Source organism: Sinocyclocheilus grahami, unplaced genomic scaffold (genome assembly GCF_001515645.1).
Source record: "Sinocyclocheilus grahami isolate Dianchi unplaced genomic scaffold, SAMN03320097.WGS_v1.1 scaffold421.1, whole genome shotgun sequence".
In the NCBI taxonomy this organism is placed as follows: Eukaryota; Metazoa; Chordata; class Actinopteri; order Cypriniformes; family Cyprinidae; genus Sinocyclocheilus; species Sinocyclocheilus grahami.
In genome coordinates, this window is record NW_015505600.1 from 938,484 (window position 1) to 965,513 (window position 27,030).

At 38.4% G+C, this 27,030-nt stretch overlaps 2 protein-coding genes across 4 annotated transcripts; one reads left to right on the plus strand and one right to left on the minus strand.

The window, feature by feature from the left end:
* The first annotated feature begins 1,477 nt into the window (after positions 1-1,477).
* On the plus strand, positions 1,478-13,162 carry LOC107551353 (oncoprotein-induced transcript 3 protein-like). Of its 2 annotated transcripts, none has more exons than XM_016232929.1 (9): positions 1,478-1,618; positions 6,491-6,859; positions 6,946-7,059; positions 8,630-8,752; positions 8,838-8,960; positions 9,044-9,204; positions 10,273-10,685; positions 11,907-12,006; positions 12,133-13,162. In XM_016232929.1, exons 1-9 carry the CDS (start codon positions 1,558-1,560, stop codon positions 12,295-12,297), a joined length of 1,629 nt encoding a protein of 542 aa, XP_016088415.1. In that variant the 5' UTR covers positions 1,478-1,557; the 3' UTR covers positions 12,298-13,162. The 2 variants fall into 2 exon arrangements, with proteins under 2 accessions (XP_016088415.1, XP_016088416.1); XM_016232930.1 differs by having other exon boundaries at positions 12,136-13,162.
* A 74-nt stretch (positions 13,163-13,236) lies between these two features.
* On the minus strand, positions 13,237-21,439 carry LOC107551354 (group XIIB secretory phospholipase A2-like protein). 2 transcript variants are annotated; one of them, XM_016232932.1, is made up of 4 exons: positions 20,956-21,439; positions 18,218-18,294; positions 14,065-14,230; positions 13,237-13,804 (listed from the first exon to the last, which is right to left on the minus strand). In XM_016232932.1, the coding sequence occupies exons 1-4, from the start codon at positions 21,299-21,301 to the stop codon at positions 13,686-13,688; spliced, it is 708 nt and encodes a 235-aa protein (XP_016088418.1). In that variant the 5' UTR covers positions 21,302-21,439; the 3' UTR covers positions 13,237-13,685. The 2 variants fall into 2 exon arrangements, with proteins under 2 accessions (XP_016088418.1, XP_016088417.1); XM_016232931.1 differs by having other exon boundaries at positions 18,206-18,294.
* Between the last annotated feature and the right edge of the window lie 5,591 nt (positions 21,440-27,030).

Consider the following 27,030-nt stretch of genomic DNA (forward strand, 5'->3'; position numbering starts at 1 on the left):
AATAACAGTGAATGCTTTGTTTCTAATTAAGCTGCAGCACTTGTTTTAGAGTCATGCTTACCTCAACAGTGATGTTCGCCTTGACCTGCTCGACTCCTGCTTCTTCCCACATTTAGCTCAACTTCCTACCAGATAGCAGGCTTCTGTTTGTACACAGTGTCCAGCAGCATACTCTAAACTGTATTAGTATGCAATCAAATGCACTTAAAGAAAATGCATCTTCTCTACCTACTGTACGTGAAGAAAGCAAGACTATTTTTCTCCCATGGTTTCATTCTTGCAAAGTCTGCATTTACTCTGATATTTTGTGACTGATCATAAGCAACAAGGAAACCGGATTAGGACTAGGCAGGCCAGAAAAGAAGAACCCTCTCTTCTTTTCTTAAATGTGAAAAAAACACTAAAAAGACACATCCATGCTTGTTAAGCACCAAGACTTGAGAAAACCAGCAGCACCTCTCCATTATATCATAACCTCCATATCCTTCAGACACTTTCCTCCACTCTGTGCTAATGACACCAATAATAAGCACATTGTTCTGTCTTTCCTGTAATGCTGTGAAGGACAAAGGAAAGACGACAAACTTCACAAAGTGCAAAGCTAAGTCTGACTGATTACTGTTTAATGAATGGCTTAAAGGAGTAGTTCTCTTCAAACTGAAAAATATAAACCAACAGAAAACTATAAGTAGTTCACGAAGCCACACAATGGCTTTGTGTAAGAAACAGACCTAGATTTAAGTTTAACACTTGAAAATGAGCTGTTAATGTGTTAGTTTATTGTTATGTTTAACTAATCATTTAAACATGAATCAATTTTTTAGACTTTTCTATCTAAAAAAGCATGGCAGCACAGTTAGGTTTGCAAATTTGCATCTGAACAAACCATAAGTCTTCTAGAACAATGTTCTTTGAACAGACGAGACCAAAGTGAAGAGGTTTGGCCATAATGCACAATGCCACGTTTGGTGAAAACCTAAAGAGCATATCAGCACAAACACCTCATACCAAAAGTCAAGCATGTTGGAGGAGGGCTGATGATTTTGGGTTTGTTTAGTAGTCACAGGACCTGGGCACCTCCCAGTCACTGAGTCGACCATCAACTCTGTATCCCACAGCTAAAGTTGGGCCAAAATTGGGTCATGCAACAGGACAATGATCCCAAGCACACCAGCAAATCTACAACAGAATGACTGAAAGTGGAGTCAGCAGTTGAAGACATGTTGGGTGAGAAGATAGAGGATTCTGGGAGAAGTATTAGGGTGGGATGAATAAGCCGGACTCTAGTCACAATGAGAGGATGGTCCTGTCTCTATCTGAAGGGGTGGGTCTTCTTAGACATGGGACAAAGGGACAGGAGAAGAGGTCAAGGTGAGATAGATGTCCTGTCCACGGGAAGACAACAAACAGTCATTGTGCTTGTAGACCCATCCTTCATAATGACAGAGATAACAGAATCCACTATTAAATCACAAAGCTCTTCCACAAACTGTGACAAGACGGGAATGACTGGGTGTACATCTGTGGCTTTTTCGTTAAATACGTTTCTCTCTACCAATGGACATGCTTTTCACTCTGGTTGTTCTTCTACAAGCCGTGACTACAGCACAGGCCATCGGTAAGCACGTATTGTTTTATATGTACACTGCTTATTATTAAGTGCTTATTCTCTGAGTTTCATTCTAAATGACACTGCCAACCAGTTTTCCATTTTCCAGTTTTTCAAATGACTGTGATCAGCATATTGTTATATAGTACTATATATTTGGCATTTTTTGAAGGGCATGCTTACTTGTGCAAAAGTCACATCACTGTTTTCTCCAGAGCTGCATTATAGATTAACCCCATTCCATAACTGATGGACTTTACAGTTATTGAACCAACATGAATCAACAATGAACTGATTTCAACTGAATCATGACAAGAGCGTTCTGAGTGGTTTTTGTGTGTTGATACAGTATGTGGTGGCTAAGCGGTAAAGCCAAAATGTTCTTACTTGGCCCATCCCTAAGTGTTTTTGATGTTTTTTTTATTACAGAATCTTCCCATCTTAATTCTTGACTTAAAGGGTTAGTAAAAAATGATTTACTTGCCCTCATGTCATTCCTTACTTGTATGACTTTCTTCTGCTGAATACAAAAGAAGAAATTTGAAGAAGTGTGGTTACCATCGACTACTATTGCATGAAAAAAAGAGAAAAAATTACATTTCAAATGATTGTGTTCCACAGAAGAAAGGCAAACAGGGTTGGCATAACATGAGGGTAAGTAAATGAGGACAGGATTGTCATTTATGGGGTGAACTAAGCCTTTAAGATTTGAAAAAGATTCCTAATTAAAATTACCATGGTTACCAAGCAAGATTCTGAGTCATATGTTTCTGTACAGCTGCTGGTCTCTAAATATGATTAATGTACCTCAATGTAAGTTCATGCAAATCCTGAATCCGGTCACTTAGCGGTCATCTGCTTATTAATAAATTGAACTATCAATTATAATTATACCATAAATGATGGAATAAAGGAATACTGTTGTGTGACATCCAAATTAATGGTAATCATAGTGGTAGATAAAGGTACAGATAGTGTTATTTTTTTTAGTTAAACATCTCAGGAGGTTAAAATGAGTCAATTCTTTTGGCTCAGTATTCTATTCTACAAAATTTTAATCATTAATCAAAACATATTTATTAAGAAACATTCTCCATTTGAGCTCATACACCATTTGTTTCAAATACCAAAAGATGCCCAAGAAATAAGCAATATTTGGAGTGAAAAAAAAAATGTTTCTGGGTGTGGATATGCAGCAGATGTGAAAGATGAGAATTTATTGTAACAGTGTCCAAGAATGCTGTGCAAACAGTCATGACCTGAACATCCATTTATCCTTGACCTCCGGCTGTTCTTGTATCAACTGAACATCTCTAGGAGACAGACCTATCTAGAGTCTGCCTGTGTTGATAGTACTACCCTCTAATATTAATTAAAATATTAAGACATGTCTGTGGGTGTGAAAGTGCTGTTTTCAAAGGCACTGTAACAAAGTGTTTGTGATTTGGAAAATTCTAAAATTCAAATGATTACACATCATTTGACAAATCATGCAACTCAGAGGAAACCAGAATATCTGAAGAAACTGGGTGGGCTCTTTTCACTTGGGTCAGTAAGCAATCACATAGCAACCATTCAGAACACCCTGGTTACAGCATAGCAAAATGCCAAAACAACAAACACTCTTAGTAAACAAAAAGCAACACCTTAGCATAATGGTGGTTGGTTTTGCATAGACAAGCACTGCTTACATTTCCTTCAGAAAATGTAAAAGTCACATTTAAATGCATTGTGTCAGGGTTTTGAGAAGGCAAATGTCAATCCACTTGAAGGTTTGTGTTTTTGCCCAAAAACCTGACCCCTGACCTCTGTTGTGATGATTTGGAATTAGATATGGTCAGTGAGAGTTGATTCTATAACTCAGTGATCCTCAAATCTGGCTCGCGAGATCCACTTTCCTACAGAGTTTATCTCTAACCCTAATCAAACACACCTGAGTTTGCTAATCAATGTCTTCAGTATCATTAGAAAATCACAGGTAGGTTTGTTTGATTAGGGTTGGAGCTAAACTCTGCAAGAAAGTGGATCTTGTGAGCCAGATTTGAGGATCACTGCTATAACTGCACGACAGGGCAAATTTACCACAAGCCAGGGCACAGTGTGTTGTCTGCGGCTTTGGATTTTGTTTTATCTAAGGTGATAATTTACTGTGAAAGGATTCTCCCTCTATGCCTCATCAAGCTGCTGCCGCTTCCTGACTAATGGTCATTCACGCCTCATGCTGCATCATTTTTAATTTTCCACATGGTCCAGCAGAGCAGCCCAACTTCATATGAGGACCTAATTCATTTGAGAGTGTAAGGGAGAGTGCAGTGGTGCAGTGTAGAGTATTGATTAGCCTTCCTTTGAAAGCTGCCAACCAACTGAAGGAAAAGGGTTTTGTACTAACAGATCTTATTTAACAAGCAGTTGCATGCTCATGCTGTAGGGTGCAGGACTTTATCTGTACAGCTTTAGTAAACCTGCTCTGGTTAAAAACACTTTCCAGAAGAGACGGCACTGAGAATATTAGCCTCTCCTCCAGCATAGACCAGCATGCATTTCCTGACTAGATAATGCTGTTTAGTATTGGTTTGGTGGAGGTCTAGCGTGTGGATCATCTTGTTCACCAACAAAACTTAAAAACTTGTAAAGCTTGTTGACCGGTTCATCTTTCAAGTGAAGCTGGGTCCAAGTTTCTCGCGTTTTTAAAATAAATAAATAACAATAAAAACTATAAATAGCCCTTTAGATTAACTCAAATGAATGTGATGCATTAAAAAGAATGTTTGGCGTAAAATAATGGCATAAAACTTCTTTCTATTAAGTTGTCCTTTCAGGCTTTTACAGGCAAAAGAGTGTAGTCTGTCCGATTCATGAATGATTGACTCTCATGGGCTGAACCAGTTTATATATATGCAAGTGTTTCATATGTGAGATGATGACATGGCTGAGACCTTTTTGAAGGATTTTGATTTAGCCTACTTTTTTACCATTTTTGAGAACTTGAGCATAGTGTTTGTGTTGTGTCGACTTTGATTTATTGCAATTTTGAGGTGTTCAGTTTTATTTTGATCAGCTGTTTCTTGTTTTTCACTGGCATTTCTTGGGTGTTAATGACTAGTGACTAGTTAATTGAAACAGGAAATCTGTATCAATCGAATACAAATGTGATCATGTTTCCTAAGTATGCTGTGCCCAAAGGGATTATTTATTAGTTATAAGGAAATTATTAAGTCAGAGGAAATTATTTTAACAAAAAGTATCACCATCAGTCTGGTGGTGGCCCAAGCATGTACTAACCCATAGGACAGAAAAATCAAAAGTGAGAGCTCTTTAACATCTCAAATATTTCTTCTAGACAGAGATGAGGTTACTTTAAGATTGAATGGAGATTTTTACTTGAGTCTCCTGCTTCTCAAACTCTAATACTCGCACAATGGTCTCCTTTAACACTTTAAAAGAGGTCTCAATAACATCACACATTGCGCTCAGATTTTTCTCCTTAGCTACAGACATTGGATCGCTCACAATTGTCTCCTCAAAAGTTTAGATTAGAGATCTCAACAACATCAAACACTGTGCTCAGATTTTTCTCTTTAGCTAAATAATCTGGGGGTCTCAAATTTGTCTCCTGTAACGCTTTAGAACAGATCTCAACAACTTTACAAAGTGTGCATCAAGTACTTGAAAAGAACTCAATAAAGGGGGGGGGGGGCTATTGAGATCACTTCTGAAATTTAGAGGAGACAAACGTGAGAGATCCAGTGTCTCTAGTTAAGGAGAAAAATCTGAGCACTGTGTGTGATGTTGTTGAGATCTCTTCTAAACTTCTGAGGAGACAAATGTGAGCGATCCAGAGTCTCTAGCCAAGGAGAAATATCTATGCACAGTATGTAAAGTTAAGATCTCTTCTAAAGCTTTAAAGAAGACCATTGTGAGATTGCTAGAGTTTTTGTCTCAGGAGACAAGTTTGAGAAGCAGGAGACTCAAGCAAAAGTTTCCATTCAGTATTAAAATAACCTCATTTCTGTCTAGGAGAAATATTTGAAATGTTAAAGAGATCTCTTTTTGTTTGATTTTTCTTCCCTCTGGTTAGCTTCAATGTCATTTTTCCACACCATTATCAAAGTCAAATCAATGCATTGTCATGTTTGAAGTTGTTTTACGTAGACCGTGTTTTATTGTACAATGATTTAACAGAGAAAACCATAACCTATATTTACATGCATGCAAAAACGGGCTGTACAAGACACAATTTGAATGCTAAACAAAGCAAAAAAAAAAAAAAAACACTGGTACACTAGCGTGACATTTGATAAAAAAGGTATTTCTCTTATACTAAACATCTTGCACTTGTAAGTCCTTTCTAGTGTGTTTGGAAAATGTAGTGTATTTACAATGCTGGACATTGAAGATAAATTTAAACATTTAAACTATCCCAGCTAAAGGTACTTTCCTGCTCCTGTTCAGTTCTCAACTGTCCAATTGTTTCCAGTCTCTACTTCTACTGTCCTGACCATTAAAGGTGAAAAACCCCATTGCAATAAAAAAAGCAACCTCTGAGCAGTGAAACATTTTTATAATGGAGTTTTGCAAGAGATTACAGCAAGACAATAAAGAGATCTCCCATGTTTCTCACACGTTTCTCTCCCATTGTCATTTTGGATTCCTTTCTTTCAGAACTTTCTCATGTCTCAGTTGTGTCTACTTTTATTTATCCTAAGACATTTTAGGAGAAACATCTGAAATGCTGTTGATACTAAAACGAGAGATATATGAGAATCTCATCTAAGTCTCCTGAGCTTAGGAAAACCAACCACTTAGCAATATTTTTTTCCTATGGGAATGCATAATATGTGCTGACAAGTACTGACCAATTTTTACCTGTCTCGGCTCTAGATCCCTGCTCAGCGTATATCAGTTTGAATGAACCATGGCGGAACACTGACTACCACGTCAACAACTCTGCAGGAGTCCCTCTGTGCGACCGGCATGTGGCGGGAGAGTGGTATCGCTTTACGGGGATGGCTGGGGATGCTATGCCAACCTTCTGTATCGAGGAGAACCACTGTGGTACCCATGCTCCCATCTGGCTGAATGGCACCCACCCTCAGCCTAGCGATGGCATGGTCACCCTCCCAGCGTGTGCTAGCTTCAATAATAACTGCTGTCACTGGACAGCTAGTGTGGATGTAAAGGCCTGTGCTAAGGGTTACTATGTGTACCGCCTGCCCCGACCCTCCATCTGCTTCCACGTCTACTGTGGCCGTAAGTCTTCCTCCTGCTTTACTGGGTCTTTCTGACATTTTGGATAAAATTGACTTCCATCAGATTCGTTGTGTGTGTTGCCATAGATTTCTATGACATATGTGATGAGGTGGAGTGTAACGGAGCTGACTGTCCTGTCGAGCCAGAATGCCGCTGTTCTGAGGGAACGGTTCTAGGCCCGGATGCACAGACATGTCTGGGTGAGTAACAGTGTGGTCCAGGCCTGGCCAAAATAGATGCTTATAGAGCCGAAGAGTTATATTGCGATTAGAATGAGAGAGTGCTCTTGCAGTAATGAAAAAGAGACCACAAGACTGTTGAAAAGCGAAATTGAGAAACAATCCACTAATGTACGAAGGCAGCCAGCTAAATCAATGCTTTAATGGTGAAAAAGAAGAGAGTGCAATTTATAGTTTTAAAGGAATATCTGTAGGTAATTTTCAGGATACAATCTGTTGAAGTTTGTCTTGGAGAACTTTTTTTTTTTTGCTCCCGTCTGGTGCTGTTGCTATGGTTACCTATCAGAATGAGCGCAACTTATGTTCACAAGTCTGAGTCTCTATCTCTTAAGGATTTGTAGTTGTTACAAGAACAGCCAGAGGCCACGGATATATAGAAGTTTAAGGCAAGACTGTATAGGGTCCAGTCCTGCTCCTGGGGGTCCTGCAGATGTAGCTTCAAGTCTAATTAGGCACACCTGAAGCAGCAAATCAAGGTCTTCAGGATTACTACAACACTCTAGGCCAGGGTTGCCAGGTCTATGAAACAAAACCAGCCTAACTGTGATTCAAAACTAGCCATATAGCAATTTTTGTCTATGGTTTTCCCCTCTGTTGGAGGGCCCCTCCATTGAAATTGCATTCCTTGGGATAGCTTTAACCCGCCAACTAAAAAAGCAACCTGCAACAGTGTAAAAGTAGCCCAATTCTGTTGTAAAACCCCAGACTTGGCAACACTGATCCAAGCTGGTGGGTTGGGACCAGGCCTCTAGGACCAGGATTGGACACCCATAGTATAGGCCAAAGTAGTCTACACACACTGATCCACTTAAAACTGTTAAAATAAAATAAAAAGCCCTTCCAACTTTTAGTTTGACTTAGAGGCTTGGGGGATTCAAACCCTAATTGGAAGGGTTAGACTCCTAAAATCCTTTCTTAATTTGCAGAAAGAACACAGTGCATGAAGCAGTCCTACTTCGTAAGCTGGTGAGAGGAAAGTGTCAACTCCAAATGCTGTAGGGGCAAAGACACAACAGGAAAATAAGGAGTAAACAAAATAATGAAAACAATTAGATGTAATTGAATGCGTTCATTTACCGGATTGGATATACTTAAGGACATCAAGCCATCTATCCTACACATTGATGCTTTCTCTCTAGCTTTCAGTTTTTCCTGTGAGCATTTCATAACCTTTTTACCCTTCAGGAGAAACTTAACTTATCACTGTCAATTCCACTTCCAGAACAACATAAATGACTGGCCTTGTTGCAAAACGGTCATCCACCTACAGACGGAACATTTTAAGGCAGCATTTTGTGTTGATCCTGACACAAAGACTGTTCTGGTAAAGATTCTAAATCAACGTTGCATATATAGAAAACAATCCAAATGCACTCGAGTCTAGTCTTCTCAGGTGAAGCATTGAATGACGCACAAAGTTGCTGCCTGTGCATTTCAACTCAATATATTTCAGTTAGGATGCTGCCTTCAAAGTTTCTACTCCACATTCACTTATCTGCTTCTGTTTTTAACTGCGATCTGTTGTGTTAAGATGTGAACGAATGTGAGAAAGGCGATGGAGGATGTGCAGAAATATGCATCAACACCAAGGGCTCTCGTCGATGTGAGTGTGGACCAGGTAAAGTACTGCACGAGGACGGGAAGAGCTGTAAAGGTAAGAACATGGTAAACCAGAGCATCCTGAATATGGGCAGGCTTTCATTTAACTCATGCATTGTGGTTTCTGTGGTTGTGTGTAGAGACTGCTGGCTGTGACAATGTGAATGGAGGCTGCAGCCATGGATGCTTCTTAGAGGATGACTCATATTACTGTCATTGTCCCCGGGGTCTGACGTTGGGAGATGACAAACGGACCTGTCAAGGTGAGCTGAACCTATTTCTCCTACCTCGTGGCTCTTTCTGTCAGGGTTTGTAGATTTCACTACGAAGTTTGTTTTGTGTGCAGTCCCTGTGCAGTGTGATCCTAGTTCCATAGAGGTCTCAATTCCCAAAGAACTGGTGGGAGGACTTGACCTCTTCCTGTCTAACAGCTCCTGCCGGGGCATTTCCAATGGCACCCACATGAACCTCCACTTTAGTCTGAAGACATGTGGCACTGTGGTCCAGGTAAAAATTATTATGTATTTTTCAAACTTTGATCAGTCATTGGATTTCATGCACACCAGGACCAAAACTTGTCAGTTGCCCTTTAATGGATTGTCTATTTACACTAAGTGCAAATAGCCCACCTTGTTGGCAGAGGCTCTTTGCACTAACTTCACCCACCAATGTGCAGTTGGGCTAGTCAACATTACATAAGATGGCTGTCAAATAACAGTTCCAGTGGTGTAAGTGGTAAAACATGTAGTGCAGACTTTTTGACACAGTTGACCCAAGTTCAAATCTGCTATTTGCCGAACTCATTCTTGTCCCTTTTCACATCTCATATCACACCAGAAAGGCATTTATTTTCAATAAAAGTTAAGGAAAATAATCGAAAAGTTGAAAATGAAGAGTAGGGTTAGGGTTAGGTGTAGGGAGGGATTTATTGTCCCAATAGGTCAGCATCCATTTATTAATTTTAGTAAAACGTATAATTTACACTCAATACGTTATTATTGCATATTGTTTTATAATGTACTACAATACTGAGGTTCAGATATTTGCCACTACTTGCAATAAGTAGTATAAATAGCAGAAAACACTGCTATTTTTACACAGTGTAAATAGACACTATGACTATTTTCACTTAGTGTAAATAGCATCTATCGCTAAGAAAATATGCTATTTTCACTTAGTGGAAATAGCAATAGATGCTATTTGCACTTAGTGTATTTGCACTTAGTGTAAATACAGTAGTATCGCTATGCAGCTTATGGCAATAACAGCAAATAATAATAGAGTCAAAAAGAACTGTTACCACTGGGAAATGCTGTGATCTTTACTGGTCAAAAAGCCTCCTCAAAAGTACTTGTCAATGGTATTCCTTCATAATCTGCAACTTGCAGGACTGAATCCATAACACCTACTCAGAATCCAACCCTAATGGATAAAATCCTAAAGTCCTAGCTTCCATATTTTTCCTCACTCTCACATTACTGAAGTAAAATAGGTGGTGAATACCATTACATGTGAACTATTTGATAGGTCTCTTGGAATGTAATGGAACATCAACTTCCTTTCTCTCTTCTCCAGGTCATTGATGACAAAATTGTTGGCACCAACTTGGTAATAGGTTTGCCACGGTCTAGTCCCAGCAGCAATGGGGACTTGATTGTGCACACCAGTAAACTACTGCTGCCAATTACGTGTGAGTTTCCACGGCAGTACGAGGTGTCGGATGGCTACCTGCCCAGTCTGCGCAACACAGCACTCGAGTTAGCGGGCCACAGTGAAGGAATATTCCCCTTCAGTTTGGAGCTCTTCAAAAACGCTGAATTTTCCGAGGCATACAACCAACCTCCTCAACTGCATTTGCGTGATTCGCTGTACTTTGGCGTCGAGCCTCGAGAGCGGGTGGATGGCCTTGCTGCTTTTGTAGACAGCTGTTTTGCCACCCCTGGTCCCAATGCTGACCAGGCCTTAAAATACTACCTAATCAGAGATGGGTAGGCATTTCAAATAATTCAAAAATGAAGGCATGTTGTTCTGTACACTCATTCTGCATGCTCCATGACTGGTGCTATAAGTGATTTTAGCCATTTTACTAACTTCAACTAGCTGGTTTAAAGGGTTAGTTCACCCAAAAATGAAAAATTCTGTCATTAATGACTCACCCTCATGTTGTTCTGAACCCGTAATCCATCTTCAGAACACAAATTAAGATATTTTTGATGAATTCTGAGAGCCCTCTGACCCTCCCATAGACAGCAAGGATACTACCACGATCAAGGTCCAGAAATGTAGCAAGGAGATCGGTAAAATAACCCATGTGACATCAGGGGTTCAACCACAATTTTACGAAGCTACGACAATACTTTTTGTATGCAAAGAAAACAAAAATAACAACTTTATTCAACAATTTGTCTGCTCCACGTCACCCTGGTGCCATTTTGGAGAATATCCACTGAACGCAAACACCGTATGCTGTTCTGTGTCAGCTGCTTCACGCAGTTATTTTTGTTTTCTTTGCGTACAAAAAGTATTCTCGTATAGCTTCGTAAAATTACGATTGAACTCCTGATGTCACATGGATTATTTTACCGATCTCCTTGCTATGTTTCTGGACCTTGATCGTGGTAATTACATTGCTGTCTATGAGAGGGTCAGAGAGCTCTCAGAATCCATCAAAAATATCTTATTTGTGTTCCGAGGATGAACGGAGGTCGGGTTTGGAACAACATGAGGGTGAGTAATTAATGACAGAATTTTCATTTTTGGGTGAACTAACCCTTTAAGCTGGTGCTGAGCAGGAGCTAACCAGCTTAGGACCAGCACATGACCAGCATATAGCCAGCTCATAACCAACTAAGGACCAGCTCAAACCAGCTGCCATGCTTCAAAACATATCTAACCAGCATATACTGTTTGTTTTCAACAGTGTTCTACCATAAAATCTATCTTCAAAACCTGAATACTTCAGCAAACCTGACAGATATAAGGCACAGGAGCTGATTGGTTGGCTCTACTGTCATTTTTTTAGCTGTTTAGCGCATACTGTCACAGAGGCAGGTGTGATTCATCAGGACACCTTTTTCAGTAATGTCATTTCTGTGTGGGTACAATTTATCCACACTATTTTGAGGAGCGATGGCTTACGGCACCTTTAAACAAAGGCAGAGTCTATATTTAGAGAACATGTTGTGCTTTAATGGCCTTATATTTCTCAGCTGCATTTCAGACAATACGGTGCATCAGTTTTCGGCTAAAGATCAGCTCTCCAAACACTACCAGGTCCCTGTCTTCAAGTTCATTGGCAAGGACAACAGAGTGAGTAGGGAACAGGTGCATGCTGGGAAATACAGCTGCCTGGTCTGTCCTATGCATGTGCTTTTGTGTGCTAATGGGCTAGCTATTACTTTGCTGAAACTTTTGTGTGTACTGTGTGTGTATTAGGAGGTGTTCCTGCATTGCCATGTGCTGGTGTGTGGGCAGGAACAAGGGGAATCTCGTTGTACACAGGGCTGCCGAAAGCGCTTGAGGAGACATCTCTGGACTGACCAGCACCAAGAGCGACACCTACTTTCCAGTGGATCCATTCGCATACTGCCAGATCCATGAGACCACACACACCTATAAAATCTCTTACCCACAACGCCATCTACAGGCTACTTTACTGTATTTAAACACATCCATACTGCATACAGTATCTGCAGTAATTTTACATTTATGAGTTGCATCAGTTGCTTCCTTCCACTACTTCCGACATTATATTTACTATATAAAGCCTCACTAGAAAATATGTCTTTCCATGTGCATGCATCTACTGTAGGTGAAGTATTGTGTATGCAATTAACAGTATAAGCCTAGGCATTTCAAAAAAGGTTAGACCAAGTGGCATTTTACAGTTTTTAATGCTAATTTGCATATACGCTCACACTGTTTTACTGGGGAAAATAAAATGATTTTACAGCCAATTAAATTATTTTTGTCACAGTCTGTAGTCATATTGTCTCTCTCAGTGCAATACACATTCATGTGTGTTACTGTTTAACACCCATTCTGCATAAATATCATAAATATCTTACGGAGGTTCAACAATCATAATATTTTGATTATTTCTAAACAAAACAACTTTAGTTTGGAACAAAGTTCCGTAATGATAAATTAACTAGTAGCTCTATACTAACACACTGTCAGATATTGTAGGAATTTTGTATTTCTTTTATTTTTTAATGTAAAGCAAGTGAATATTGTTTATCAAATTGGACATATGACGTTGTCACAAACTATATATTTTATGGATATTGTCTTCCCATAAAACAAACCTACACAAAATCACACACTGCAAATTTGTGGGATAGACACTTTCACACATACAACATAAAACTTTTTTAGTTTCCACTGATATAAAACTAATTCACTAGCACCAGTTCAAGGGTTAGTGGGTGAATCTCACAAAACGTGTCAAGAAAAGGTAATATTTCCCCCCAAAATATGGATGAAATATAAAATATGTCAGTTTTTAGGACCAATACATTTGTTTGTTTGATTGTTTGCTTGCTTTGTGACATTTTTAGGAACATTAGGCTAATTTCTGCAAAATTTTCAATTCGATCATGCAAAACAACTCTTTTTCTGCAATGCAAATAAAATTAATATTTTACTTAAATTAGTAAATGCAAATTAATAGTATTTGTTCATTGCAGTAGTATGTCATATACAGCATTTAATGTATGCGGTAATTGTTAATTACAATTATTAAAAATAATAATAATAACAACGATAAATAAAATGACTATATTAAACTAATGAGAATCCAACAACAACCACCACTGTTGTTCATTGCAGTAAATCTGCCTAATTGTTTCTTTTCATTAATGTGGTGAAATGTGACCAGGGTGTTTTAATGAGATTCATCCTAATACTGACCCCTAGTGTGGAGTAGTTTAAACTTGTAAAGTGTTTATATGTGTTGAAGGTGGTGTGTTTTTGTGGTTTGTAGGTCTTCACAGCTCATCCTTGTCTTCTCCTTCACAATAGCAGGCTGCTCTCTGGCTGTTCATGAAGGGCCTGCAGCCCAAAGTCCACATGGTGTTATACAGGGTGTCCGCAAAGGTCTCACAGGCTGTGGAAGAGAAGGGATATGAGGGGTTTTGTCTGGTGTGCAAAAGTGCGATTGCAAATGACAATCCATATAATCAGTCAAAAATATTTTCAGCTGGGTTAGCCATAACAGATAATGGATCTGTTCCAACACAGATATATACAAAAACCATTACGTATATACACACACATTACATACTGTATATATAAAACACATTACGTCTGTGGAATGTCCCTATAAAACATGGAAACCCAATGTGTGTGTGTGTGTGTGTTTCACACCTTCAACTTTTGACATGAGGCCCAGACTCTTCTTCAGGTCACCACAGATGCTATGGAGGCACCAGCGGAATTTGGTGTCACAGCGGTACTTGTTAGAGCCACAGGTGTCATAGCAAATGTCTAGCTGATTACAACATTTGGTCATGGCTGGGACACCAATATCAAACTGAGGAGTAATAGCAAATTACACAACATGAGCTTTAAAACTCTTTTGCACTTCACTGTTAAAACACAAACATGCAGTTCAGACACACAAAGAACCACACAAATAACTTGTTAGTCACAAAAAAAAAAAAATGGAACAACATATGTGATCGCATCCTTTCAATGTCCCACTCACATTAATATTAATTAAGGAAATGAAATGTATGCGAGTCTGTGTATATCAATAATGGTTATATAATGAATTTATATAATTATTCAGTAACAGTTTATTTTAAGGTCCAATTCTCACTATTAAAGTCACCATGAAATAAAAATTGAAAATTCTTATTTTTTAATGGAATATTGTAGTGTTTATTATAAATAATTTACCCGTCTCCCTCAAAATGACTCCTCTACTCTTCCGGTCACGTGCTATGGCACCGGGGCGGAGCTAGTGACGTGAGGGGTAAACGCTGGGATAAACGACAGGGGGAAAAGCTGAAGCTGATGCTTCACTTTATAGCACTGACACCAGTCATGAGGGAGTACGTTACCCCTAAACATTGAAAAGATATTAGGATATTACGACAACATTACTCTTAGGACATCGCAAACTAATTTTTTCATGAATATGACTTAACCTGATGGAGGCTCAGTCATTCAGGCAGTCGCGCTCTCTCTCTCGCGCGCTGTTTAGGCATGTTTTGTGCCGTTGATCGTCGTCGTCATCCTTAATAAATAAACATTTATTCATGCTTGGGTGTCGGCTGTGAATCCAGTGGAGAGAAATCCCCCACCACTAACTGCAAACTGGCATTCATTCAGATCTGCCTCCATATTGTTAGCAACGCCCCAACTTTCAATGATCCAATCAATTCCCACCCTCTCATTTCAGATGCCGTTTCACTTGGATATACGTCACAGTAGAGAAGAAAAGACAATCGCAACTTCCATTTCATGCCGACTTTAACTAGTTGCTTATTAGCATGCATATTACCTGTTTATTAGCACTTATAAGGGACATATTAATGCCTTATTCTGCATGACCATATTTTAGATCCCTTAATCTGACCAAATACCTAAACTTAACAACTACCTTACTAACTATTAATAAGCAGGAAATTAGGAGTTTGAGGGAAAACTCTTAGTTAATACGGAATATGTGTTCCTTATTCTAAAGTGTTACCAATAATTATGTATAATTATAAAATCACATTTCAATGTATGCAAAGTATGTAATTATGTTATGGTAATACCCAAACTATAATATGCCGGACTTTAAATGTATCACTACATTTTAAGCAATATCAAACAAAGGTGTCCATCTTTGGTGTGAAAAGGTCGAAGACTCCTGCTTTAGTCATAACCGTGGTTATTTAAGAGATGCAGTGATGGTGGTTAGAGTCGCATCGTAATTTGAAATGTTGAAACATGAGGCAATTACATTTGTCGCCCATAGAGGAGGATTCAGATATATCGCCTGCATAAGTGATTTCTGAATTAACACCTTAAACCTCAAAGTTAGAATTTATTCAAGTTCCAGAAATTACATTGGGGGCTGTCCATGTTTGTGTGAAAGTAATTGGCACATTTGCTTTCCTCTTTCCTGACAGCAGTCCTATCAGCACTTTGGCTGGATGCCAAACTTAACTGAAGAGAATGTGAACATCCATCAGGTTCTGGACAGAGTCTGCTCTAGTCTCTCGATTTAGGAGCACCATATCTGAAATTGTGCTGGCCTGTGCAATGCTGGTCATGCAGAGCCAGACTTTTAACTTAATGCCATGAGGTCTGGTGCACATTGCAACTATGGCCAAAAACCATTCACTTAGAAAGGAAGTGTCATTTTGACTGAGTCTGATGTAAATCAACCAATCTCAGTTTGCCACAGTTAGGGGTTTACTTAAAGGGGTCAGACGATGCGATTTCAAGTTTTCCTTTCTCTTTGGAGCGTTACAAGCTGATTGTGCATAGATAAAATCCCTGAAGTTGCAAAGACTAAAGTCTCAAAACCAAATAGATATTCTTTATCAAAGTTAAGACTCTGCCACGCCACATATCTACCTCACTATGTGGAAATATTAGCATAATGCCGCCCAAATGTGCACGCAAAGAAAGAAGGTGTGGTTTCAGTAACCGCAGTTAGTGTTGAAGCAGCATGTCAGGGAGATGCTGTGTGTTTCTAGGTGAAAGCAAAAGCACTTTATTTGGCCTTCCAAAAGTAGATGCATTTAGGAATGTTTAAGATTACATACAACAGAACAGCAATGCATTTTATGGACGACCGTTTCGTGAACCTAGGAGAGGAGGTCATTCTGACTTTGCTTTAACCGTGGCTTGTGTACTGCACACATACCAGCTTTATCACTGTGTCTGTCATGTGACTTTGTTCCCCTTTTTGGCTCTGTCTTTACATTTATTTTGAAAGATGAAGCTCGCGATTATGGTAAGGGGCGTTACGTTTCCGACGAGTGCTTGTGGTGTTCGGCCAATCACAATACACTGGGTCAGCTGGCCAATCAGAGCAGACTGCGCTTGTCGGAAGGAGGAACCTTGTAGAAAACTAAGCGTTTGAGAGAGGTGGGGCATAGAGGACCTATAATAATGTACAGTATTTGAAAAATAATGTGTTTTTTAACATTAAAGCATGTCAACATTCTGTTACACCAAATACACAAAATAATGATCTTTAAAAAAATGCATCATATGACCCCTTTAAAATGTTATTATACTATAACATTGCTTGAGAAAACAAGAATACATGTGTAAGAAAAGAGAGTTATATAGTTTACTTACTACTAACTCACGAATCCTGTCCATGAACTTCCGTCTGCTTGCCACCAGAGGTCGCCCTCCCTTTATATTGACTCTCACACCACACAGACAGTTACACATCACCCTGGCTACATTTCCCATGCTCCATTGCACTAATCACAAGCTCACCTGAAACCAATCACACACAGCTGCTACCAATAACACACTATATAAATCAGTTTCACACCACCATTCAACACTGAGTATTGTTCAGCATTTATCGCTCACCTAGGGATAGCTACTTTACGGAGCCCTTCCAAGTTCATGAGTCTAGCCTTGTTCATAGTCTGTTTTGCCGTGTCTTGATCCTAGCCTGTTATCTCGTCCTGTCTGATTTCTGCCTGCCCTGAAGTTTATAGCCTGTCTTGGATTTACCCTTTGCCTTGCTGATTCGGACTGTGTTTGCACCTCGATTGGATTATTGCTTGTTTTGGATTCCTCTTTTGTCTTGCCCTCTACATATCTATTTGCTGGTGTCCGACTCTTGCCTGTGTTGACCCTGCCTGTAAATAAAAGCTTGCATATGGATCCGCATGCCTCTCATCTCATCGGCTCCATTACAGAATACTCGGCCTTGAATGGTAGTGTGAAACTGATCTATATAGTGTGTGTTATTGGTAGCAGCTGTGTGTGATTGGTTTCAGGTGAGCTTGTGATTAGTGCAATGGAGCATGGGAAATGTAGTCCAGGGTGATGTGTAACAGTCTGTGTGGTGTGAGAGTCAATGTAAAGGGAGGGCGACATCAGGTGGCAAGCAGACGGAAGTTCATGGACAGGATTCGTGACAAAGTGCTTTATATTCAAACCTTTTTCATATGCTACAAACCTGGAAGTGAGATATCTACCAGCTTGTTTCATATTATGTCACTGTACAATACTTTAAAACCCAAAGTCATTTGTCTGTGCTTTTCTTCTTTTACCAAGCAGGACTGTCTTTGTGTTATCAAGTATCAGACAAGAAAGGTATAAAATAATCATCACATTTTTCACCTGTCTAACATGTAAATATTAGTTGGTTTATTTGGATGGATCTTTTATTTACAGTACAACTTTGATTCATTGGCCAGTGTGCACTTCATTGGCCGAATTCACACAGACCATGCATGGGGACAGAATATACAGTATCAAAGATTCAAGGAGGCAGACTGGCCACTAATGTTAGTAGAAATAAAGAGACACATACACCGTTTGGTACCTGGAAGCCAAGCAGTAAGGTGCTACAACCATTAGGCTCCGGTATTTGATATCCAGCACGAGGCTGAGGAGCTTTACCTGAAAAACAGAAATGATACATTATAATATATCATATCTTTAATAAGTGATTAACATAAAATTTCTATTGACCTTTATTAGAATACATTTTATTTAACAATAGCATCGAGAGCTTTACAAATGTGGAAACAATCAAAAGCAGTTACGCCGGTCTACTTATAATGCACCAAAAACATTGTTTTTCATGAATATTTTCCTGGATGACACTGGACTAATTTGGCTTCATGCTGTTTCTTAAGTTACAGACAGTATTCAAATTTAGTAACCTAAAATTTAATTAAATAAGGTACTATGCAAAAAGCAAAATCTAAACAAGCAATACCCAGGTTTTTGTATTACAGACAACATTTGAAACTGAAGAAGCCATTTTTTCCCAGCATGTTTTTTCTCTGAATGTATTTACCCAATACAGCAAATTCAGTCTTATTCAGTACTATTATATTTTGGGACATCTGCTGAGAACTATCTATTATGGAATTATAATCTTCCAAACTTGAACTGCACGGTACAGTTGAATATCACTTGCATAGCTATTAAAACTTCACAAAAGTCCTGATAAAATTACCTAAATGTAAAATATGGAATTAAAACAGCAGAGGTCCTAAAACAGAGGTAACCCCAATGTCAATAAATGTGAAATATCTGTTTATTTCATTCATTAATTTCTTTGTGACAGTTTTAATTGCCTGTTTCATAATGGAGAAATCATATATTCGTGTCACATATGTGACACTTATCTAAGAAGTATTATAAGTATTATGAGTAAATGTGATTTTCTTCCTATAGCCTGCATGGTGAAACCGTATCAAACATTTCCACATTTGGTATTCAGAGCATGGACTTTATCATTTCAAGAGAAGGTGATACTGTCCATGGAACATTATTTAAATCATCTTAAATTATGGTTGCATTAGGTTAGACACTACAACTACTTTGTTATTTTAGCTTTGGCATTTAGTCAAAGCCCTGCAACCAAATGTTCAGTAGGACTTATGAACCCGCATGAAGTTTATTATGCAATTATTTTGCTAAAACTGTACATAGGTCTATATTAACCACTTTTATTGTGTATGAAGAATACTGATTGAATAAACTACATCCATTGCCCTCCTTAGGCAACATTTAACATTAAGAACATTAACTTGTACAAATTTAAACTAATTAAATCAAATTCTGCATGTATTCAGTTTCATTAATTTGTATTCAATTAACAGTCAAAGGCTAAGCAGAACATGCAAGTCTGTGTCATTGTAGAATTAAATCAGAAATATAAAGTCAAGAGATAAATAAAGTACTTTCTAAATTCTCAGGTATAAGCATATGAAACTTTCTGATTTATTACTGTCATCTGTAGCGTGGTGTGATCAGGTTTAAAAAAAAAAAAATCATATAATGAATAAAAGAACACAGATAGAATAGAAAAAGAAAAGAGAAGCTAGTGTTTGAGGCCTTTTTTGCTTTTGTTAATTGTATAATAAATAAAAAGAAAACAAATAGATAGAATACAAAAAGATTAGAGAAGCAAGTGTTATTTTTTTATTTTTTTTATAAAGAATAGAATTAGAATAGAGAGTGCTAGAGTTAGAGGGTCAAATAAAGATGGAAGAGATGTGTTTTTAGCCGATTCTTGAAGATGGCTAAGGACTCAGCTGCTCGGACTGGGTTGGGCAGGTCATTCCACCAGGAGGGAACAGTTAATTTAAAAGTCAGTGAAAGTGATTTTGTGCCTCTTTGGGATGGCACAATAAAGCAACATTCACTTGCAGAACGCAAGCTTCTAGAGGGCACATAACACTGAAGTAATGAGTTTAGGTAAAGGGGTGCAGAGCCAGTGGTGGTTTTGTAGGCAAACATTAATGCCTTGAATTTTATGCGAGTAGCTATTGATAGCCAGTGCAAATTGATAAACAGAGGTGTGACGTGCATCCTTTTCGGCTCGTTAAAAATTAATATTGCTGCCGCGTTCTGGATTAATTGTAAAGGTTTGATAGAACTGGCTGGAAGACCTGCCAAGAGAGCATTGCAATAGTCCAGCCTGGACAGAACAAGGGCTTGAACAAGGAGTTGTGTAGCATGTTCCGATAGAAAGGGCCTGATCTTCCTAATATTTTTCAGCAAGATTTGCCTTTAAATCAAATAAAACCTATTTAGTTTTTCATTAGTAGTGTCAGTGTTAAACACTATATGCAAATTGTAAAGCACAATAAATGTTTCTTTGAAGTAGCTGTAAATTAATGCATATTCAGTCATTTTTTTACCTTCTTTACTGTTGTTGTTGTTGTTTTCAGTGGAAGCATAAAAGGAAAAGTTTGGAAGAATGTACATATTCTTCTCATTTCCATACTATGACAATTCATATTGACTACATCAGTCAAGCTTTAGAAAATATAAGTATACTAAAAGTAGTTATGGCTATTTTTGGAGATTGAAACACTTGGTCACAAGCAGTCAACATTCTTCTGAGCTTTTTTTGTACAGACTCACATTCTTTTGCATTCTACAGGAGAAAGAAAGGTCTTTGCCCAAATGAAAGAAAGTCTTTGCCCAAAGCATATAGTGTGACAGTAATCTGAGAAGCATTTAGAATGCACACTGAGCAAATAATAAAATACAAAGACTATTCTACTAAAAAGACTAAAATACAAGTACTATTTCACTTACCATATCTACAGCGGTACTGACATACACCATCTCGACCCCCCATCACCTCCAGTATAGAGTCAAAATAGCCATTCACTGCCTGGAAACCCCCTCTGATAGAACCTAAGCCCCAGTCTGAATCATCTTCAGATTCTTGCGTGGAGCTCTGGGTCTCTGCAGGTTTTCCCTCAACAGGGGCATCTGCCATCAAGATGTCATCTAGGGTTTCACCAGCCTGAGCTTCAGGTAAAACAGAGCCGTCAGCTGGAGAATCCACTACAGCTGCACCAGAAGAGGCCTGGATAAGCGTGGCAGCCAAGCCTGTGGAGATACATAGCAGCAGCAGCGGCAGCGCACGTGGAAACATGATGTAGCCCCGGGTCCTATGATGTCTGTAGGGTCCAAGAAGAAGGGGAGACAGATAAAGCCGAAGGGCTTAGAAAGAAAAGAGTGAGCAGCACAAACAGACTCTGTTGATAGTGCCTCGTGGAAGGGACTTTGAACTGTGATTAGATCAAGCAGACAGCAAGGCATTGATTGATGCTAAGGTTAAAGGTAAGGTCCAATCTCTTGCTGAGGCTTGCTCTCTCAGTGAATCATAGTCACACTCCCCTTTTGTAATCAACTTTTTGCTTTGATTGCCTGTAGTTCACACTTTACCTAGAAGAGGGTCTCCTCTCTCATACAATAATTTCATCTAGAGCTATCGCATTTCAACTATTATTTCCATTGACAGACTGTTGGTAATCTCAAAGGCCTATGTTGTGCTCAGCTTTTTGGTTATATGAAATTTGAATGAGCCATAGTGATTGCATGAAGTAATACTGGATTGCAAGGCTTTGATAAGATTTATGGGTCAATAATATAAAAAAATATTAATTTATTTAAAAGTGAAACAGAGTACAGAGACCTGAATCGCTTCTATGTGGAACGTGTTTTTAATTTCTGAATTAAAATGAATTTAGATATTTTTGGGAAGCATAAAATTTTAAATATTAGTTCTGTCATGACAACTCTTGGAGGGATTGGCATGGTAATGTACATGACAATGTTAATGTATTTGGTCTTGGCGGAATAGATCTGCTACGCTGCTGCGGCAGTGCAAGTACAGAGACTTGCTACTACCAATACATCCACAACATGCTGCTGTGAGCATGTAAGAAATATTGCTGCTGCAAATATAACATACATGAAATAACCCCCATATAGCGTACATGAATCACCTCGTAGCAGATCTATACAGGGGGAGTTGGGGAAGGTGGAGGGTTTCTGAATCAAGCTGCAACTGCTACTGCAAGCACTAATCAATAATCATATATTTGAATGTTGAGCAGCGAGCTCATTGGCTACCAATACAGGAGAGAACCTATCAGCTGTGCCATGTGATGATGTCATTAGGTCAGATTGAGTTAGACCTATCGGACTGCACCATCTAGAGTTTCATGCCAGAACTCTGTATTTAGTTTAATCCGAAATGACATAGCACACTAAGTCAGAACAGGCTGAAGTTTTGAACAGAGTTTAATGGAGTTTCTCTTTGAAAACTATGTGAGGTTGTAAGGATTTGATGATTTAGCTTTAGAACATAAGTTTATACATTATTAATATTTGATTGACAAAGCCAACATGAACTGTCAATAGTTTATTTAGGTTTTAAATTTAACTGTTATCTCTTCAGTAAGCACTCATTCTGTATAGTTGTTAAAGAGGTGTGTCTGCTGCTGATGTGCAATTGTTCACACACTTTCTTATCATATGGACTGCAATGTCACTGATTTCAAACCTGCTCCGTGTAAATGTTCTGGCTGATACAGATGGGGACGGCCTCTTGTTTAGTTATCAGGTTTTAACATCTACCATTAGTGTTTTTATTGATTTATTTATTTATAGAATAGTCCTATAAATTTCACTATAAAGTTCTATAAAGGTCACTTTAGACTTTTAAACATATATACTTTTTTATAGACTTTTAAATAAATAAATAAATACCCATTTTCCAATTAAATGCTACCAACCAGCATTTCGATATGAATTCTGTCATTTCTAAATCCTGTATGTGTCACGAATGCGGTCCATGAACTTCCGTCTGCTAGCCATCAGAGGTCACCCTTTCCATTTTCATTGACTCTCGCACTACACACTGTTGCATATCACCCCGGACTTCATTCATTGCACTGATTGCACACAGCTGTTTCATATCACTCACTCACTATATAACAGTCACTCAAACAACCATTCTCGGCCGAGTATTGTATGTGCTTATCGCCAGCAGTGATAGCTACTCTACAGAGCCCTCGTTAGCTTCCTAGCCCAGCCCAGCCCAGCCCAGCCCAGCCTAGTCTTGCCTTGTCTGTTTTCTCGGTTTTTGATCTGTGCCTGTTTTTCCTGGATTTATCCCTTTAGTCTTGCCCTTGTGATCCTGTTCGCCAATCGTTGACCTACGCTAGCCCTAGGACTATTCTTGTGTCTTGCCCGCCACATACCTGTTTGCCACCGTTCGACCCTGCCTGTGTTTCTGACCTCCTCTCATGTTAATAAAGCTTGCCTATGGATCCACACGTCTCACGTCTTGTCAGCCCCGTTACAGTATGTCTGTAATCATGCGTGCCATGCATATCAATGTTCATATTTCACCTCAAATATATTTAGTAATACTGCACTGATCAACATCTCCAAATATAGCCTAGCATGAAAAAGTCCAGATATAAATAACTCGTAGGCTAGCTTTTAAAATATTTTAATGAAAAGAAGAATTCTATTTAGCCTACATCATAGGTCCTGCAGCGAATTCATAAATTAATATTCATAGAGAACAAAAAATGATTGGAAAAAATATGCGTAAACATTATAAACAGGTCTGCTTTATGCTTAGCTTTTAATGGACAACACTTTACAGAATATACAAATAATGTCAAAGGCAGGAAAACGGTTCACACCAAACACCTGAATCTGCTTCAGCTCCAGCATTTGGGCGGTACCTCAGTGCAACAGAACATTTCATGAAGTGCCACTAGAAGGCAGCAGTTGGCTGTTAACGTTTATTTGAAAATATACAGAGGCGGACAGTAACTAAGTACATTTACTTGAGTATTGTACTTAAGTACACTTTTTGAGTATCTGTACTTTACTTGAGTATTATTTTTTTCTGGGAACTTATGACTTTAACTTCACTACATTTGAAAGACAAATATTGTACTTTTCACTCCACTACATTTCTATCAAGGTCCTGGAAGTAGAAAGTTGTTACTATGTAGCAGCTTTGAAAGTCAGTGGGTGATTTTTTTCTTCTCTAAAACTTGACTTTCTTTTTTTTCAGACAGTGTATCAGTAATCACTCTTGTAGGGCTACATGAAATGATTTCCCAGCATTTTTTGAACACTGACCAGTTGCAAATGTGATATTTATTTACAACAATTCAATAATAAGAAGTTAATATTGTGGTATATATTAGACACAATATTGTCTGATTTTGCTCAATTGTGTAGGTGAAAATATTACCTATAAAGCCACAGAAGAACTGTTTTGCATCTCTTAATAAAACACAAAAGGTGTACAGACCGTTCTGTGGGTGATATCAAAGTACAGCGAGAGCGATTAGACAGTATTTTTTACATTTTTGTTTTGATGTTAAATAAGTCTAGCTGTTAAAGCAGTGCTGCTGTTGTAAAGTTATACAGCCACAGTTGTGTTGCTGGGTTTTAAAGCAGGTTTGATTTTTTTCCCCTTCCTTATCACGCTGTATTTACAGGATTTCACGGTCCACTCAGTTCAAATGTGGATGAATGGCTACACATAGATGTGTGCACACACTGTCAGAGCTGTGTGAGATCACTACCATCCTGCTTTTGTGGGGGTGGGTAGGGGTGTTAATTTTTTTCCCCCATAGGTTTTTAACATTCTAAAAGCTCTTTATTCCAAAGATACTACAAGCTAGTCAGTGTATTCAGTAGGTTTATTGTATCCTAAGTTGCTTCAGAAGTATTGCAAGTATTACGTACAACAATAAAAAAATATGTGCATTGACATAAAAAAGGAAATTTACTTTTGGTACTTAAGTACTTTTAAAAGCAAGTACTTCTGTACTTTTACTTAAGTAAAACTCTGTCTTTACAACTTTTACTTGTAATGGAGTAATATTTGACCAGCAGTATCTGTACTTTCACTCAAGTAATGGAGTTGAGTAATTTGTCCGCCTCTGAAAATATACAAAAACATATGGGTCATTCCAGGGATTTGGTGATTCAACTTGGAATGTTCTAAACACCCCACATCATTAGGCATTATACATTTTAATCTTCAAGTTTGTTTCTCTCGCATATTTTACCTGTCAACATATCAGCAATCCCAACACTATCTTTCTGCTGCGGATGTGGGTGCCATGATTTCTGATGTAGGATGCCTGTCAAAGTTTAAGTGGACACATTGCATCATATACTCTTTCTATAATATAAACATGAGTTGTCAGGATTTTGCATATATTAACTGAAACATGACATTTATATTTAACATTATGTCACTGGGCACATTTAGTTTTTTTTTTTTTCTAAGTACAAATTCAGTGAAGTGCCTCAAGGTAAACTGTTTGGTGAAAGATAGAAATACAACATCATTTTATGATAATGTGTGTGTGTGTGTGTGTGTGTGTGTTTATGTGTCTATATTATCTATCTATCTATCCATCTATCTAAGCAATACATAATTTTATTGGTTTATTTTATTTGACATTACATAATTTGCAATGCTTCATGCTGGCTATTTTTTAAGTTTTAATCATTATCACTAGGATTTTTTTTTCTTTCTGAATCACTATTGCTGGGCTTTTTTTTTTTTACTGACTGACAAACAAAAAGCTACACAAAAGAAAAGGCCCAGCAAACACTGAATGTTTCCCTAACGTTCGAATTACTCGCGTCGGCACAGGCTACGTATCATAATATGTCTATTACGCGTTGCTTTGTAATATAATTCTAAATACCACGACTTTAGTTTGAATCTTCCTTGAGTCTGCTCTTTTCAATGAATCGGTTTATTCGGTTCACAGAACTTCTCTGAACGGTTACTATGTACGGAGAGCTTGCACAAGTTTATGACGAGCTAAAATGAGGATTTATAGCTTTTTTTACCAATAGATGGCGCGAGACGCAAAAGATTCAGAATGGACTCGCCACATCTTCAGCACCGCAGACATGATGAGTAGTTTATCTCACAGCTGGATTCCAACCGTGTTTGTACGCAAGCATTTCTAACCCTCTCCTTTTAGGAAAATCTGATTCACACTTGTGTCCCATACCAGAACAAGTCACAAAACTGACTAACCGTAACATTAAAATTATATTTTATTAATTTATGTTTATTTAATTGTACATGGCTTTGTCTTTGTACCTTCCATGTTTCCCACCCTTACTGATCTCATGTGGTATGATGACACGCACCTTGATGTTAAGAAACCCTTCTGTGTCACCTTGATATGAGGTAATAAAAAATAAAAAAAAACCTTTGTGTCATTCCGAATATTATAAACTTAATGCTGATTTTAATGAAGACGATTAAACTGAAATGTCCGAAAACCAGTTTGTACCTTCCATGTTTCCCACCCTTACTGATCTCATGTGGTATGATGACACGCACCTTGATGTTAAGAAACCCTTCTGTGTCACCTTGATATGAGGTAATAAAAAATAAAAAAAAACCTTTGTGTCATTCCGAATATTATAAACTTAATGCTGATTTTAATGAAGACGATTAAACTGAAATGTCCGAAAACCAGTCAGTATCTGGTGTGACCACCATTTGCCTCACGCAGTGCAACACATCTCCTTCGCATAGAGTTGATCAGGTTGTTGATTGTGGCCTGTGGCTGTGCAAAGTTGCTGGATATTGGCAGGACCTGGAACACGCTGTCGTATACGCCGATCCAGAGCATCCCAAACATGCTCAATGGGTGACATGTCCGGTGAGTATGCTGGCCATGCAAGAACTGGGATGTTTTCAGCTTCCAGGAGTTGTGTACAGATCCTTGCAACATGGTGCTGTGCATTATCATGCTGCAACATGATGTGATGGTCGTGGATGAATGGCACAACAATGGGCCTCAG

Coding starts and splice junctions, on each gene's coding strand:
- LOC107551353 (XM_016232929.1), top strand. CDS start 1,558: ATGGACATGCTTTTCACTCTGGTTGTTCTTCTACAAGCCGTGACTACA. Junction 7,060..8,629: donor GGATGCACAGACATGTCTGG/GTGAGTAACAGT, acceptor TGTTGTGTTAAG/ATGTGAACGAATGTGAGAAA. Junction 12,007..12,132: donor TCATTGGCAAGGACAACAGA/GTGAGTAGGGAA, acceptor TGTGTGTATTAG/GAGGTGTTCCTGCATTGCCA.
- LOC107551354 (XM_016232931.1), bottom strand. CDS start 21,301: ATGTTTCCACGTGCGCTGCCGCTGCTGCTGCTATGTATCTCCACAGGC. Junction 18,295..20,955: donor TCAGTACCGCTGTAGATATG/GTAAGTGAAATA, acceptor TCTGTTTTTCAG/GTAAAGCTCCTCAGCCTCGT. Junction 13,805..14,064: donor CCTCATGTCAAAAGTTGAAG/GTGTGAAACACA, acceptor TCTCTTCCACAG/CCTGTGAGACCTTTGCGGAC.